Source organism: Argiope bruennichi, chromosome 1 (genome assembly GCF_947563725.1).
Source record: "Argiope bruennichi chromosome 1, qqArgBrue1.1, whole genome shotgun sequence".
Lineage (NCBI taxonomy): Eukaryota > Metazoa > Arthropoda > Arachnida > Araneae > Araneidae > Argiope > Argiope bruennichi.
This window is the reverse complement of record NC_079151.1, coordinates 147,621,022-147,633,607: the sequence shown is the minus strand read 5'-3', so window position 1 is coordinate 147,633,607 and position 12,586 is coordinate 147,621,022. Positions and strand designations below refer to the sequence as shown.

Sequence of the window (12,586 nt, the reverse complement as noted above, 5' to 3'; positions counted from 1 at the left end):
GTTTTTGGTTTTACTTTTGAAAAAATTTAAATGGTGCAAATAAAAGTATTTTCTTTTAGTCAATAAATGATCGTTTGAAAAATGATGAAATCTCGATTTTATACTTTCTTTTGGGCCTAAGGATCCATATTCTGCGAGATATACTTGACATTCTAGCTTTTAAACCAAAAAACGTTTTAATTTTTTCGGCTAAATCTGGGCCAATAATAAAGAACATCCTTATTTTTAGGCAACCAACAATTTCATTATTTTAGTCAGCCTTTTTGAAACTACGGAAACTGATTGGCTTACCATGATCGAAACTGTCGGTGGAATGGCCTAAAATTTCGCATTTTTATAGAATAGTAATATTCAGATTTCCAAAATTCACTTATTTTATTCGCAAAAAAGTGTACATTATTTTTATTTAAATGCTAGTGTCTCAAAATCATTTTACTAAATCTGACTCATAGAGGCCTATTTTAAATTCCAAAACATTTATTGATTCAAACTGCTTAAAACATTATTCTTTACTTCATTTAGACCGTTTATCCTACTATATATAATATATGCATAATGCAGTCTAATGCAATAACAGTTGACGTAATCTTTTATTTTGAATTTTTGTTAACGTGATGGATGGCAACACGTTGATAAAAGCTAATTTTTCCCATGCAAGTGTAACGTGCTAGTGCAGGTTAAATATTATTTTTATTTAGTTTGTAATAAATTGATAACAAATGTTTTTTTTTAAAAAAATTGATTTAAAATAAAAATTTAAATTACGTGTTAAAAATTCGTATCATTAAAAAGATAATTTTTTTTAAAAAAATTTAAGATGATGTTAGAGGATTTTTACTGTCATATTGCTCAGATGTTATCATGGGAAAACTTTTAATGATTAATTAATAAAAATTTCATTTAATGATTAATTAATTAAATTCTAATTAAAATTTCGAAAAAATCGCCCTTAGATGTACATTCTTACCTCTCAAATTATATTTATGCTCTGTTTGGTAGCTCTAAGTCAAACAGTCTAGTGTGGAGAGCGATGTGCACATGCGCATTCACTTTTATTATAAATAAAGATATATAAATAGTTTTTTATTGATCATTTTCTTTCTCCATTTGTTATTCTGATAAATCATTGCTGCTGTTGTTGATCATGACAGATTGTTTTGACTGAGAAAAATAAAAAAAATGTATCGAAAACACATTTTTGGAAAACGTCCGTCTATCTGTCTTTAACAAACATAACTCAAAAGCGCTTTTCGCTAGTGGACGGATGAAATTTGATGCATGATCTTTACACCAAAATTGTATACTTCTATCAAATTTTGTGCAAAATTTATTCAGAGAAAGTCTGTCTGTGTGGCTATTCAATTATAGGTTAACACGATACCACAAAACTAATAGAGTTAGAGGATAAAATTCTGTACACAGATTTTACTTTTAGAAATATGTAAATGTGAAAACTCAAAAGCACCACGAATGAATTAAGTCAAATTTGGTATGGGATTTTTTGACTATAAGCTTAGTTTTGGATCAAATTTTTATTTCAATCGATTGGGAAAAATGCTTCTGAAGCACGAAAATGATTTTGGATTCCGCATTCAGTGTTAAAATTGCCAAAAAACTCTCCAAAGATGACACGATAGATTGAGTAAAAATGCTAAATTCACAACAAAGGTTAATATTTCATAAATACTGTACGTTGTGTTATGTAAGGAGTTCTTTGAAATAACATCTTTATTAGAGATTATACGAGAAATTTTGGGGAGACCACTCCCGCTGGTTATTTTGATAAGTCATAATTCTAAAAATTTTGTTTCTCCCCGTCGAATGTTTGAGTCTAATTCAACGCTTATTAGTAATGCAAGTTCATCATATTATTATCTACCATGCAGCAAAATGCAGATTAAATTCGCTTAACTCAACGCCAAGTCATTAACATATCTGAAAAAAGAAAAAAATGTTGGAAGCCGCCTCAAACACATAATGGTTAGTGCTATGAATGTTTCTTTAATATTATGCTTTTGGATTTTGGTGTATTAGGACAATTTTTTTTAGAAAATCCTGTGAAATTAATCTTAAGTTAATCCTGTATCCTTCTCACCTTCTCGCTTAATATCATTAATTTGAATTGAATTTAAATGTAAGGAGTGCGCGACTTTGAAGTAACTACAAGAAAGAATAAAAGAATCTTATAAAGACTGTATTTATAATCTTATAACGCTCTGTTTTGTGCATTTTTTTCAAAATTTCTTGAAAGAGTTATTTTGATGAGGAAATGTTTTATTATTTTAACTTTTCGAAACTCAAAAACAAAGCATAATCAAATAAAACCATGACGTCATTACTACCAAATTGATTCTTTTATATACTTGGTTTAATATTCTTAACATTAGGCACCATTTTTATAGCTATATTTATTGCTTAAAAATAATGAAGCCAAATAATAAATAAACACAACGCCATAAATACTAAAAGAGAAATAGTAATATTGACTTATTCCGCTTTGAATCTTAACTGTAGTTGTAACTGTAGACTTGTTTTGGTTTTGGGCAATCTCTGTTATGCAATAACTTTCGCTTATCGTCTACCGCTGTACTGATCGACTAGCTAGACACTAGTCAAAGATGTGAATCATAAATATACGGTAGGTTTTTTTTACTGATTTTGTTAAAAAATTATTGTCTCATATATCGTAGAATCAATATTTTTTACTGACGTTAATGAAAATCTTCTAATGGCGTATTTTAGTAATGTGCGTAGATAAATGTTGTTACAATTTCTTTGTCAACAATATGTTAATCTGGAAAAACAAGTGTCATTGATTATATTCGACTAAATGTATTTATGAAAAAATGTTTTGTGAGCTTATTGTTTATATGAGTTTAATGTATGTTTTCATATTTTTAAAGGTTATTTTTAAACATTATTAATTCTTTGTTTTTGGCATTGTTGTAAAAGGAAGTAAAAATAATTAATCTATCATATCCTGTTCATTTTTTTTCGCTAGAAGTAAAATTATTCAATCATAAAAATCAAATCGTTATGTTGAATAATGTTTAGAAATACAGCTTAATGTTCCTAATCCCTTTACTAAATTAAAATAAAATTTTATATTGGTGATTTTGATTTGCCCATGTTAGTTTTATTATGCTAAAAGTTATGAATGAAAGTGGTTTATCTATGATTTTTCAATTTGTTGCTTGTCGTATTTTTATTTTATTTCATTTACTTATTAAATTTTTTATAAATCTGTATTTTGACTCACTTTGATTTGCCCTTCCATCAAACTTTCTCATTAATTTAATATTCAATAATGTTTTTTTTTATATATTTTCTAAAAAGCAATGAGACAATTTTGCATGAATTAAATAAATTCTATTGAATCTATAAACTTACTTTCCTTTTGCATGTAATCTCAGCTATCAGAAGTCCAGTATTTTAAAAGATATCTAATAAAAAATTAGGAACAATCTTTGTCTCTTCATTATTTTGCTTATATGATGGGAATTAAAAGTGAACGATTTTCTTTAAAAATGTATAACATTCTTTGCTTTAAGAAAAACATAAAATAATTGAAAATAACCAAAAAATTTTCATGGATAGAATAAATTGTACAGTACTATTAAACTTGAATTGATCTTTGATGATACCTTACCAAATTTGATAATTCAATCAAGTAGTAACATGCTTTAATATTTGGTATAATTTTGTCAACAATTTCATACTCAAATACAGAGTATGAAATTGTTGACAAAAGTCTTATTTATTTTTTAAATAAGACTTTAAAAAAGTCTTATTTATTTTTTAAATTACTATATCTTACCACAGTTATTGGCAAATAATAATAATAATAATAATAATTAGAATTTAATCATGCATCTCAAAATCAATTTATTGAAACATCATTCTTCATGTTATGCTTTAATGTTTAAAAAGACTGAACTTATAATATCAAGTTAATGATTTAAATGCTTTTCTTTTAAAAGTATTTTCTGTGTACAATTTATAATTTTTAATGTTTTAACATAATAACAGATTATAAATATTATTTGTTTTTCATAATAATCTGATGATTATTATTAGATGTAATTAAGTTCATTTATATGATATATTGTTAGATGAATAAGATGTATTCCTTATGACATGAATATAGTTTTCCTGAAATGATGCAAATAAAGAAATTGACATCTTACTATTAATTTGAGGGAGTTAAATTAATTTTTTAATGTTGCGAACTTAATCTGCATTATATACATAGATGCACATCTATGTAAAAAAGAAAGAAGAAAAAAACGTGTTATATATGGTGCTGAGTATTGTTATTTTACATACTAGACTGTTATTATTTAGTTATTTACTAGACTGTTTCTTTATGAACCAGTTTAAAAATAAGGCAATTCTCATTCAAATATCATTCCAAAGCATGTTTTTATACTAACCTGGCTTCAAAATTAAGGATATTCCGAAATTATGATATAATTCATTGTTGAGAAATATTGTAATAAATCTTTTGAAAATTCTCTCTTTCTTACATATATATATATATAAATTTTTGCTTTGAAGAATTTTATGTAATATTAAATTATAAAATAGATCAATTTTTTGCTTTGTATATCTCTTTAGTTGATTCATTTTTTAGATACTCTTAAAAAGATTTGAATAAAAAAATTACTCTATGACATTTATTGAACAACAATTTCAAAATTGCATATTCTCATTTCCATACTTCTTTCAGGTTTAAAAATTTAGAAGTAAAATTAATGTTTGCAAAAGCTCTTTATATCCTTTTCTTTTTTGTACACAAACCTTTGATATACCATTGGGAAATTTGTTTTTTATTCTTGATATATATTTCAAATTCATGTAAATTACATGATTTGATATTTCATTATATTTTTTAAAAAAGAAAAATGTTCCAGTTTTTTAAAAAATATATTGAATTATTTTACATTAGGAAGAGAAAAAAATAATTGTGACGTTAAGAAAAATTTTTTATTAATATAATACATTTTTAATATTAAAGTTTTCCCCTGATGAACATCATTATTTAGGGAAACTTTTCATATTATATTTACATTCAGTTGCATTTTAGTAGAAAATTTTGGAAATGAGAAAATTAGCTTATACAACTCTAAATTTTAAACGTGACACTATATTAAAGTTTTCATATCTTTATTATTCCATTGTGTACATTCTATAATGTTCTGAATTGAACTAAATGTTTGAAAATGTCTATTTATTATTTTACTAATCAAGAAATTCCCAGAATTTTCTGCAGTTGTAATCGATTTCTGTCTTTTCTGCAACATTGTGTATATTTTTGGCTTTTTTATGATAATTATTTCGAAAAGAAAACATTAATTTAACATTTTTTATGCTAAATTATTTGCTTAAAGTAATATGCATTGATGTTTATATTATTTGCTTTTTAATATTATCATTATTTTGCTCCAGGTAATACATAAATTAAATTTTGGTAATTTCTAGAAAAGAGTAAAAATAGCAGTTTTCAGCATTCTTTAGAATTTTGCTGTATATTGTGCAAATTGCTGTACAGAGATTTTATTTAACAATGTTTTAATTGTTGCTTTTTTTTTTAATTAACATCAAAAATTTGTTATTTTTTCTTGTAATTTTTAGAATATAAGTTTAATAATTAAAAATACTTTTAAAATCTTTCTTAAAACTTTAAAAATGCAGTTTTTATTTTTGTTAAATAACATTTCTGTGGAAAGAAATCAATCTATTATAAGAGACATGTTGAAAAGAACTACAAACTATGTTTAATAATAGAAAGCTTGAATTTTATCTGATCATAACTTATCCATTTCATTGAATTGGGAAAATTTTATATTTACTCAAGCTACTTTAATCTTAAGAATTAGAATTTGCATTTCAAACTGGATTTACGTTTCAAAACCATTGGGGGAAAAAAAAAAAAATCAAATTAATATGAGTTTTAATATAGAGATGATACTTTACATAAACAAAAAATTGCATATGCATTGCATTTAAAAATCATTCTTCTTATATTAGAAAATGTTTTGCCTTTAATATGGGATAATTAATTTTGAATAATGAACAGTATTCTGATACTTTTATGGCAGGCTACCCTTAGTGGGCATTAAAAAGAATGTGTACTGAAGCTACCATCTTAGTTCTTTCTTTACATATGGTAGATGCTGCAGCACTAGAAATGTATCCTCTCTCTGTTTATATATATATATATATATATATATAGTATGGGCCAATGCTACTATTCTAAGTCATTGTAAATTTTTTTCCTCTCTGTGCTTTTCCATGTGATTTTCAATTAGTTATTATTACTGCATGAGAGAACCAGTAAGACAAGATGATAAATGATTTTATTACTTTTGAAAAAATAAAAGAATAGGAAGCCCCATTGTCTGCTAAAAAAAGAGAAATCTTTCAGTGATTGAGAAAGAGAGAAAATTTTTTCTTGTTTCTTCTCCAAAATCTTTTTTTTTAACCTTTGATTTACTTATTATTGGAAATTAACAGCATACTATTAAAATAGTGGTTTTGACAAAAAGACGCAAAAGTACTTTCAATGATATCATTGTAACAATCAAATTTAATCAATTCATGTTGTTTGATAAATTCATATTTTTTTCTTTATTGCTTTGAGCATGAGAATTACTAGTCCTGAATTGTTGAATAGTTGATTTAATTTTATTATTATTGCAGACAGGTCATTCTAAAGCCACCCATCATGATCAGTCGGTCCAACATGAGCCGAACAGCCCTCAAGCAGCAGCTGATGCGGGAGCAGCTCCAGCAGCAAGAAGCAAAGGAAAGGGGCTTGGCTTGCTCTGCTCCATCTCAAACATCTAGTGCCATCAGAGTGCCCATATACTCTTCACCTCTTCCTGTAGTTCAAGTGCCCAAGCAAGTACTAATGGTAATAAACTACTTAGTTGCCATCTGAATTAATTAGTTTACTAGGACAGTTTTAAATTTCTGGATTTTAAGAAAATTTTGAACTTTACATGAACTTCAAATTATTATATATTTGTCTGTATTGTATAAACTTAAAAAACATGGCTTTAAACCTGGGCTTCTTAAATTTATGCAGTAATTAAAATGAATAACTTATGCATTAAATTGAAAGAAAAAAAACTTTTCTTTCTGTTGTGTTTTATGAAATACATATTGTTTGTATATATTTTATTAATATATTTAATAAAACATTGTTAATTAATTTGATATATATTAGTTTTACATTAATTAGTATTTTTTAAGCAAGAATATTATGCATTTTTCTGATCTTATACTCTAAAGAAGAAGAAGAAAAAAAAAAAAAAATCTGATCATAATACAATGTTTATAAGCCATTAACTTCCTCTAAATTTATTTTTTGTATTAAAGAAAATATGTAAATAATTGGCATAACTTCAAAAAAAGTTTTTTAAAAAAAGGCTCATTATCTATACATTTTTCAATATATAATATATTTGTAATGTATAATAATTAATAATAATAATAATATATATATATATATATAATAATTTGTAATAACAATATGTAATATGTGTTCTAGATAAAATTGTGTCTACAAAAATATGTGGTGAATAATTTAAAGAACAATCTTTTTTAGCTGTGGATGTAATTGCATGTTTTTAATGAATGCCTATTATGAATTAATTTTCATTTGCTGTTTAGTAAGTGAGTAGTAACATAAATGTAAAGGATCGAAAAAATTTTTAAATCAAAAATTAATATTGTGAATGGTTCCTTAACCAATTATATTCAGAATCTCAAACATGAATTAAAGAATTGCTAGCATAAATGATTTTTGATTACTTTTAGATAGAATTAGATTCGTAGTAATCAATTTCTGATCATTCTTTAAGTGAAGTATATAATTATTTTATATATATATATATATAATATAAGTTGTCACAATTATTTCTATCATCTGAAAATGTGAGTTTTACTTCTGCTAGTTTCAATCTTTCTTGCTTTGTTTTTTTAGGTGAAAAGTAAGCTTGAAAATCCAACTCCATATCATATGCAAGAAAGTCGGCAACGTCAAGTCCGTGAATATCTCTCACATTCCCATCTCAATGGTCGTGCCAACAGTTTACCAACTAGCCATATAGTGAACAGTATTGAACCAAGTCCTCAGAGTGACTTTTCAGCTGCAGTTAGCAGTAATGCTGCAAGCCCTACAGATGTGAGTTATTTGTCTTTTATATTTTGTATCAAGATAATTTTTGTTTATTTTTCATTATTTTTCTCTTCTATATTTTTTTGCATTTTTACTTTCTCATATAAGAATTTATTGCAATTGTCAAAAAATATGAACTCAAAATTTTGAGAAATCTCCACATGTTAGACCACCTCGAGTTTGAAAAACACCTTTTTTAATATGCATTCTGAAATAATTTTGCTTTTTTGTTGTTGTTGTTGAAATGATATTGATTTATTGTTAACATTAAAGTTTGCTTTTTGATAGAAATTATCTGAAGTTAAATAATAGTTTATTTTATAGTTATTTAACAACAGTCATGCCTTTAAATATTAATAACAAAAATAATGTTGAATGTTAGTTAAAAATAAAACATTTATTTTCCAATCTAGTTTATCTATTATTTATAACTAGTTAATTGCTTTGTGTTTTCCTGTGAATAATTACAGGATCTCTTATTTTTGGATTATGTTATCATTTTGATTCACCAGAAAAATCATGAAATAATTTATGTTTAGGGAGTTACACTAAATTAATAATTCTTGTATCAATTTATTGTTTATAAATGATTTATACAATCATTTATAAACAATAGTCTTAAATTTAATTTATCCTCCTATCCCTTTGTCCTGAATTTTAATTTATTAGTTTGAAATTTTGATCATTCCAATGTATATGTAATGCTTAGTTAAATAAATAAAGTTGTTAGTATTGGTATCTGTTACATTTTGTTATATTAGTACATGAGAATGTTGAAAAATATTTTGATTTTTTTTTTTAAATGATATTACTGCTCCTTTTCTTTTCCTTCCTAGTATGATCCTAGATTTAGAATTGGACTTTTTCTTTTCTATTATAATTTTTTTTAAAAAATCATATAGCTTTATGTATAGTAATCAGTTTACATTTCACTGCAAATACTGAAAATTGCTCTTTCTTTTTATCTACAAACAAAAAATAAATTTTAATTTTAATAAAAATCGTGCTTCGAAATATTTTTTATGTTTATTTTGTTGACAAGTGTATCTTCTGCAAAATATCTGTATCCTGAAATCAGTAATATTAAAAATGATGCCGTCTCCCCCCCCCCCCCCCCCGCAATTTTTAAGAAAAAGTAAATGATGAAAAATTTCTCATTATAAACTTTTGAAGCATTTTTTAAGATGTTTAAGTGTAAAACACTTCAAAAAATTATTATATTCTTTCTTTCTGCATTGCATGATATTAAAATTATTGAAAATGTAACTACCTGGATAATTTACATTCTAACTTTTATAGTATTATAACTTTATTTTCTTATTCCTCATGTCAACTAAAAAAATATTAAATAGAATTTTTTTTTATTTGCTTTCAATAATGGAAGAAAATCATGCAATAAATATTTGACAGAATGATAAAAATGTTTTGCATTTTAGCTGAACAGTGAAAAATTCTTGAAAATTATGCTATAAAATATTTTTTAAAAAAGTTGCAAATGATTTTAGGAAGAATTTGCATGATTAATAAAATTATCATCATTAAAAAGAGTGGTATGCAGATTAGTTTGTGCATTTTTAAAGTGATATACAAATTAGTTTTGGGGAATAATATTTTTAGAATTATTGAAGAAAAATGATTAAATTGTGCTTAATTACTATTCAATTAAAATTTTAAAATATACCTCCAAAATACATATCGCAACCTTTCAAAGAATATCATATACTTTGAAAGGTTCCCTAATTTGGTCTTTTAGATTTAGCAATTTATCCTGTAAAGCACCAACAAAGAAACACACTTTCGTCTTTATCTTTAATAAAGATAATATTGAAGAATAAAATTACACTGTATCAAATTTTGATTTATCCTTTTGCAAAAAAGTATACTTTGCAACCAAATCTAATTTATGAGTATTTTCTTTTTGTTTTTGTTTTCCTGCACTTAATAGCAATTATTAGCAAAACTTGTAAATTTTCTCTGAATGAAAACAATCAATGGGAGGATTTGTTAATTGATTGTTGTTAAGACTAAATTTTTTCGAGCATTTTGTCATATGTGTGTTTTGATCATTTAGTGTTTGTATTAACTTTTAAATATAAATAACATTAAAATTTTATAGTTTCTGAAAATTCTTGTCAGATGACTTGTTCTGCATGTACAATACTATATTCTGAATGATTACTAATAAAATTTCTTTTACAGCTAGAAGAATTTTGGAATGATTTGCAGTTGAATTCTTGCACAGATTCAGTCGCTGATAACATATTAGATCCTAGTCTCACAGTACCTGTTACAGCAGTGAGTAGCACTTCTCAGTCTGATTATGTGAGTACTTGTCCTCCCCTAAATTAAAAAATATATATATTATTTTTTTTCATCATGAAATATCATTTTAGTTATGATCTCATTTCCATTTATGAAATTTCGTTTTTGATTATCTTGATTTTAATAGAAAATTCGTTGAAGAAGTCATCTTATGTTCCTTAGGAGAGTTGACTTTTTCAGCAGCGCTTGTGGCAATACTTTTTTGTAGGAATGTTTATTTATATATTTGATTATTCACGCATTCATATGGGTGCCATTCGTGCATTAGTTTTATACTGAAATTGACTGAGAGAAATTAACAATGTAATTTTTTTGTTGAATCAAATTACAGGTGAAATCTTTTTTATGAAGAAAAAAAATATTTCTGCTAAAATTTATTTTATTATTTTTGTAAAACCTTTTTAAACATTCTTGATGCTAATATCAAATTAAAAAAATATTTCTTAGAATCATTTCCTTTCTGTATTTTCCAAATAAATATGTATGAGATGTATTTTTGGCAAATCAGAAGGAGGGAGCACATTCATCAGAACAAAATTATGGGAACACATTCAGAACTACTAGAGTTTTAAGAAGGAGTTATTTCTGAGATATTATAGAAAATGTTTGTTTTAAACACATGATTTTTTTATGATATCTTCAGCTTAATGTTAGAAATTATAGCTTAAAGTATAATCCTAAAGCAAGTTATATAATTAGAAAATAATTTTGAAATATGTTAGTAAATAATTAAGCTACATAGTCTAGGTTGCAGAAAATTGTTTAAAAGATAATTATGAAAATTATGACAAAACTTGAAACTTTGTCAAAATTATGGATATATAGGCTTAAAAAAATGAGGTTTCTTATACTGTAAATTGAATGCTTTAAAAATAATATTGTTCATTGGTTTTGGAGAGATTTTTTTAAAAATTCTAATAACATTCTTATAAGTGTTTTGTTTTTTGAATAATGAAACAAGTAAGAATTTTTCAAGTAAATTATTTCAAGAAATTTAATTTGAATAAATTTTTTCATCTCTGCAAATGAAACCCTGTGTAATGGTTGCATTTCATTTTTAGCCAGATGAAGCTGATATTCTTCAGGTTCTCTCAATGCTTCCCACACTGGATGGTGTTTCTACTTCCTGTCCTGCAGGACTGACAGATGTTTCAGAAACTGACTCACAGATTGATGAAAAAACACAAGCCTTTCAGAAAGATAGGCAAAAGAAAGATAACCACAATCGAAGTAAGTATTTCTTATTCTTATTTCAAAAGGTTCTAAATGTATGAACTTTTAATGATTCATTTCATGTAAAAAAGTTGATTTAAAAAATCTTTGTTATTAGTGAATTTAGCTAATACTTTTAATTTTGCATTTTGTTATTTTGAACTGTTTTGTGTGTCTTTCAAACACCAAATGTCTGACTCTTTCTACAACTTAAAAAAGAAAGAAAGAAAATGTATTTTTGGAAAAGTAAAAAGAGATTAGAGGATAACCGCTGAAAATTACCTAAATTTAAACAGAAAATCATTGTTTGAAGGATAAACTAACTCTCCAAGTTACCAATTACTTAGTTACTGGATTGAAAAACTAGCTTTTAATGCAAAAAAAAATGTATGTAATTAATCATATTTCTGAAAAGAATAATTTATCCATGAATGTTCAAAAAAATATACATATAAATGAGAATATTTGTTATAAAATTTAGCACAAAAATGGTAAAATTAAAACCAGTTAGTTCTGCTCAGAATAAGGCCTGTGTGCAAAGAGATTGAATTCATTTTGTAAAATTTGTTTTGCTGTAAAAGAGATTTAACTTTTCTTCTATTATTGAAGTTGTATGATTTGCATTGTTGAATGTCCTTGTGGAAACATTTCTGTTTCCATTATCTGTAAGCTTTATTACATTTGGTCTGCTATTTATTTATTCTTTGCTCATAAATTGTCAATTTTATTTTTATGATTTTATATTTTTTTTGAACAGTGGTCTCACTAATCAATACATTGATGTTTTAAAATCATAAAATAGAAATTGTATCAAATTTTGTATTTGGCAATAGGAGTTTTGGTCCAAAGTTTTTCATGTTACCATAA

General features: G+C 25.2%; 1 protein-coding gene across 3 annotated transcripts in view; it reads left to right on the top strand.

Moving 5' to 3' along the window:
- Positions 1-12,586, top strand: part of LOC129975821 (transcription factor E3-like) — a 136,772-nt gene that overhangs the window by 115,419 nt on the left and 8,767 nt on the right. The window contains exons 1-5 of one of the 3 annotated variants that reach the window (XM_056089255.1): positions 2,524-2,638; positions 6,703-6,916; positions 7,991-8,191; positions 10,385-10,507; positions 11,569-11,737. In XM_056089255.1, the coding sequence (XP_055945230.1) occupies positions 6,728-6,916; positions 7,991-8,191; positions 10,385-10,507; positions 11,569-11,737 (682 nt within the window). In that variant the 5' untranslated portion in view covers positions 2,524-2,638; positions 6,703-6,727. Of the gene's footprint in view, positions 1-2,523; positions 2,639-6,702; positions 6,917-7,990; positions 8,192-10,384; positions 10,508-11,568; positions 11,738-12,586 lie in introns of those variants that run through there. The other 2 variants (XM_056089174.1, XM_056089091.1) reach the window with 2 other exon arrangements.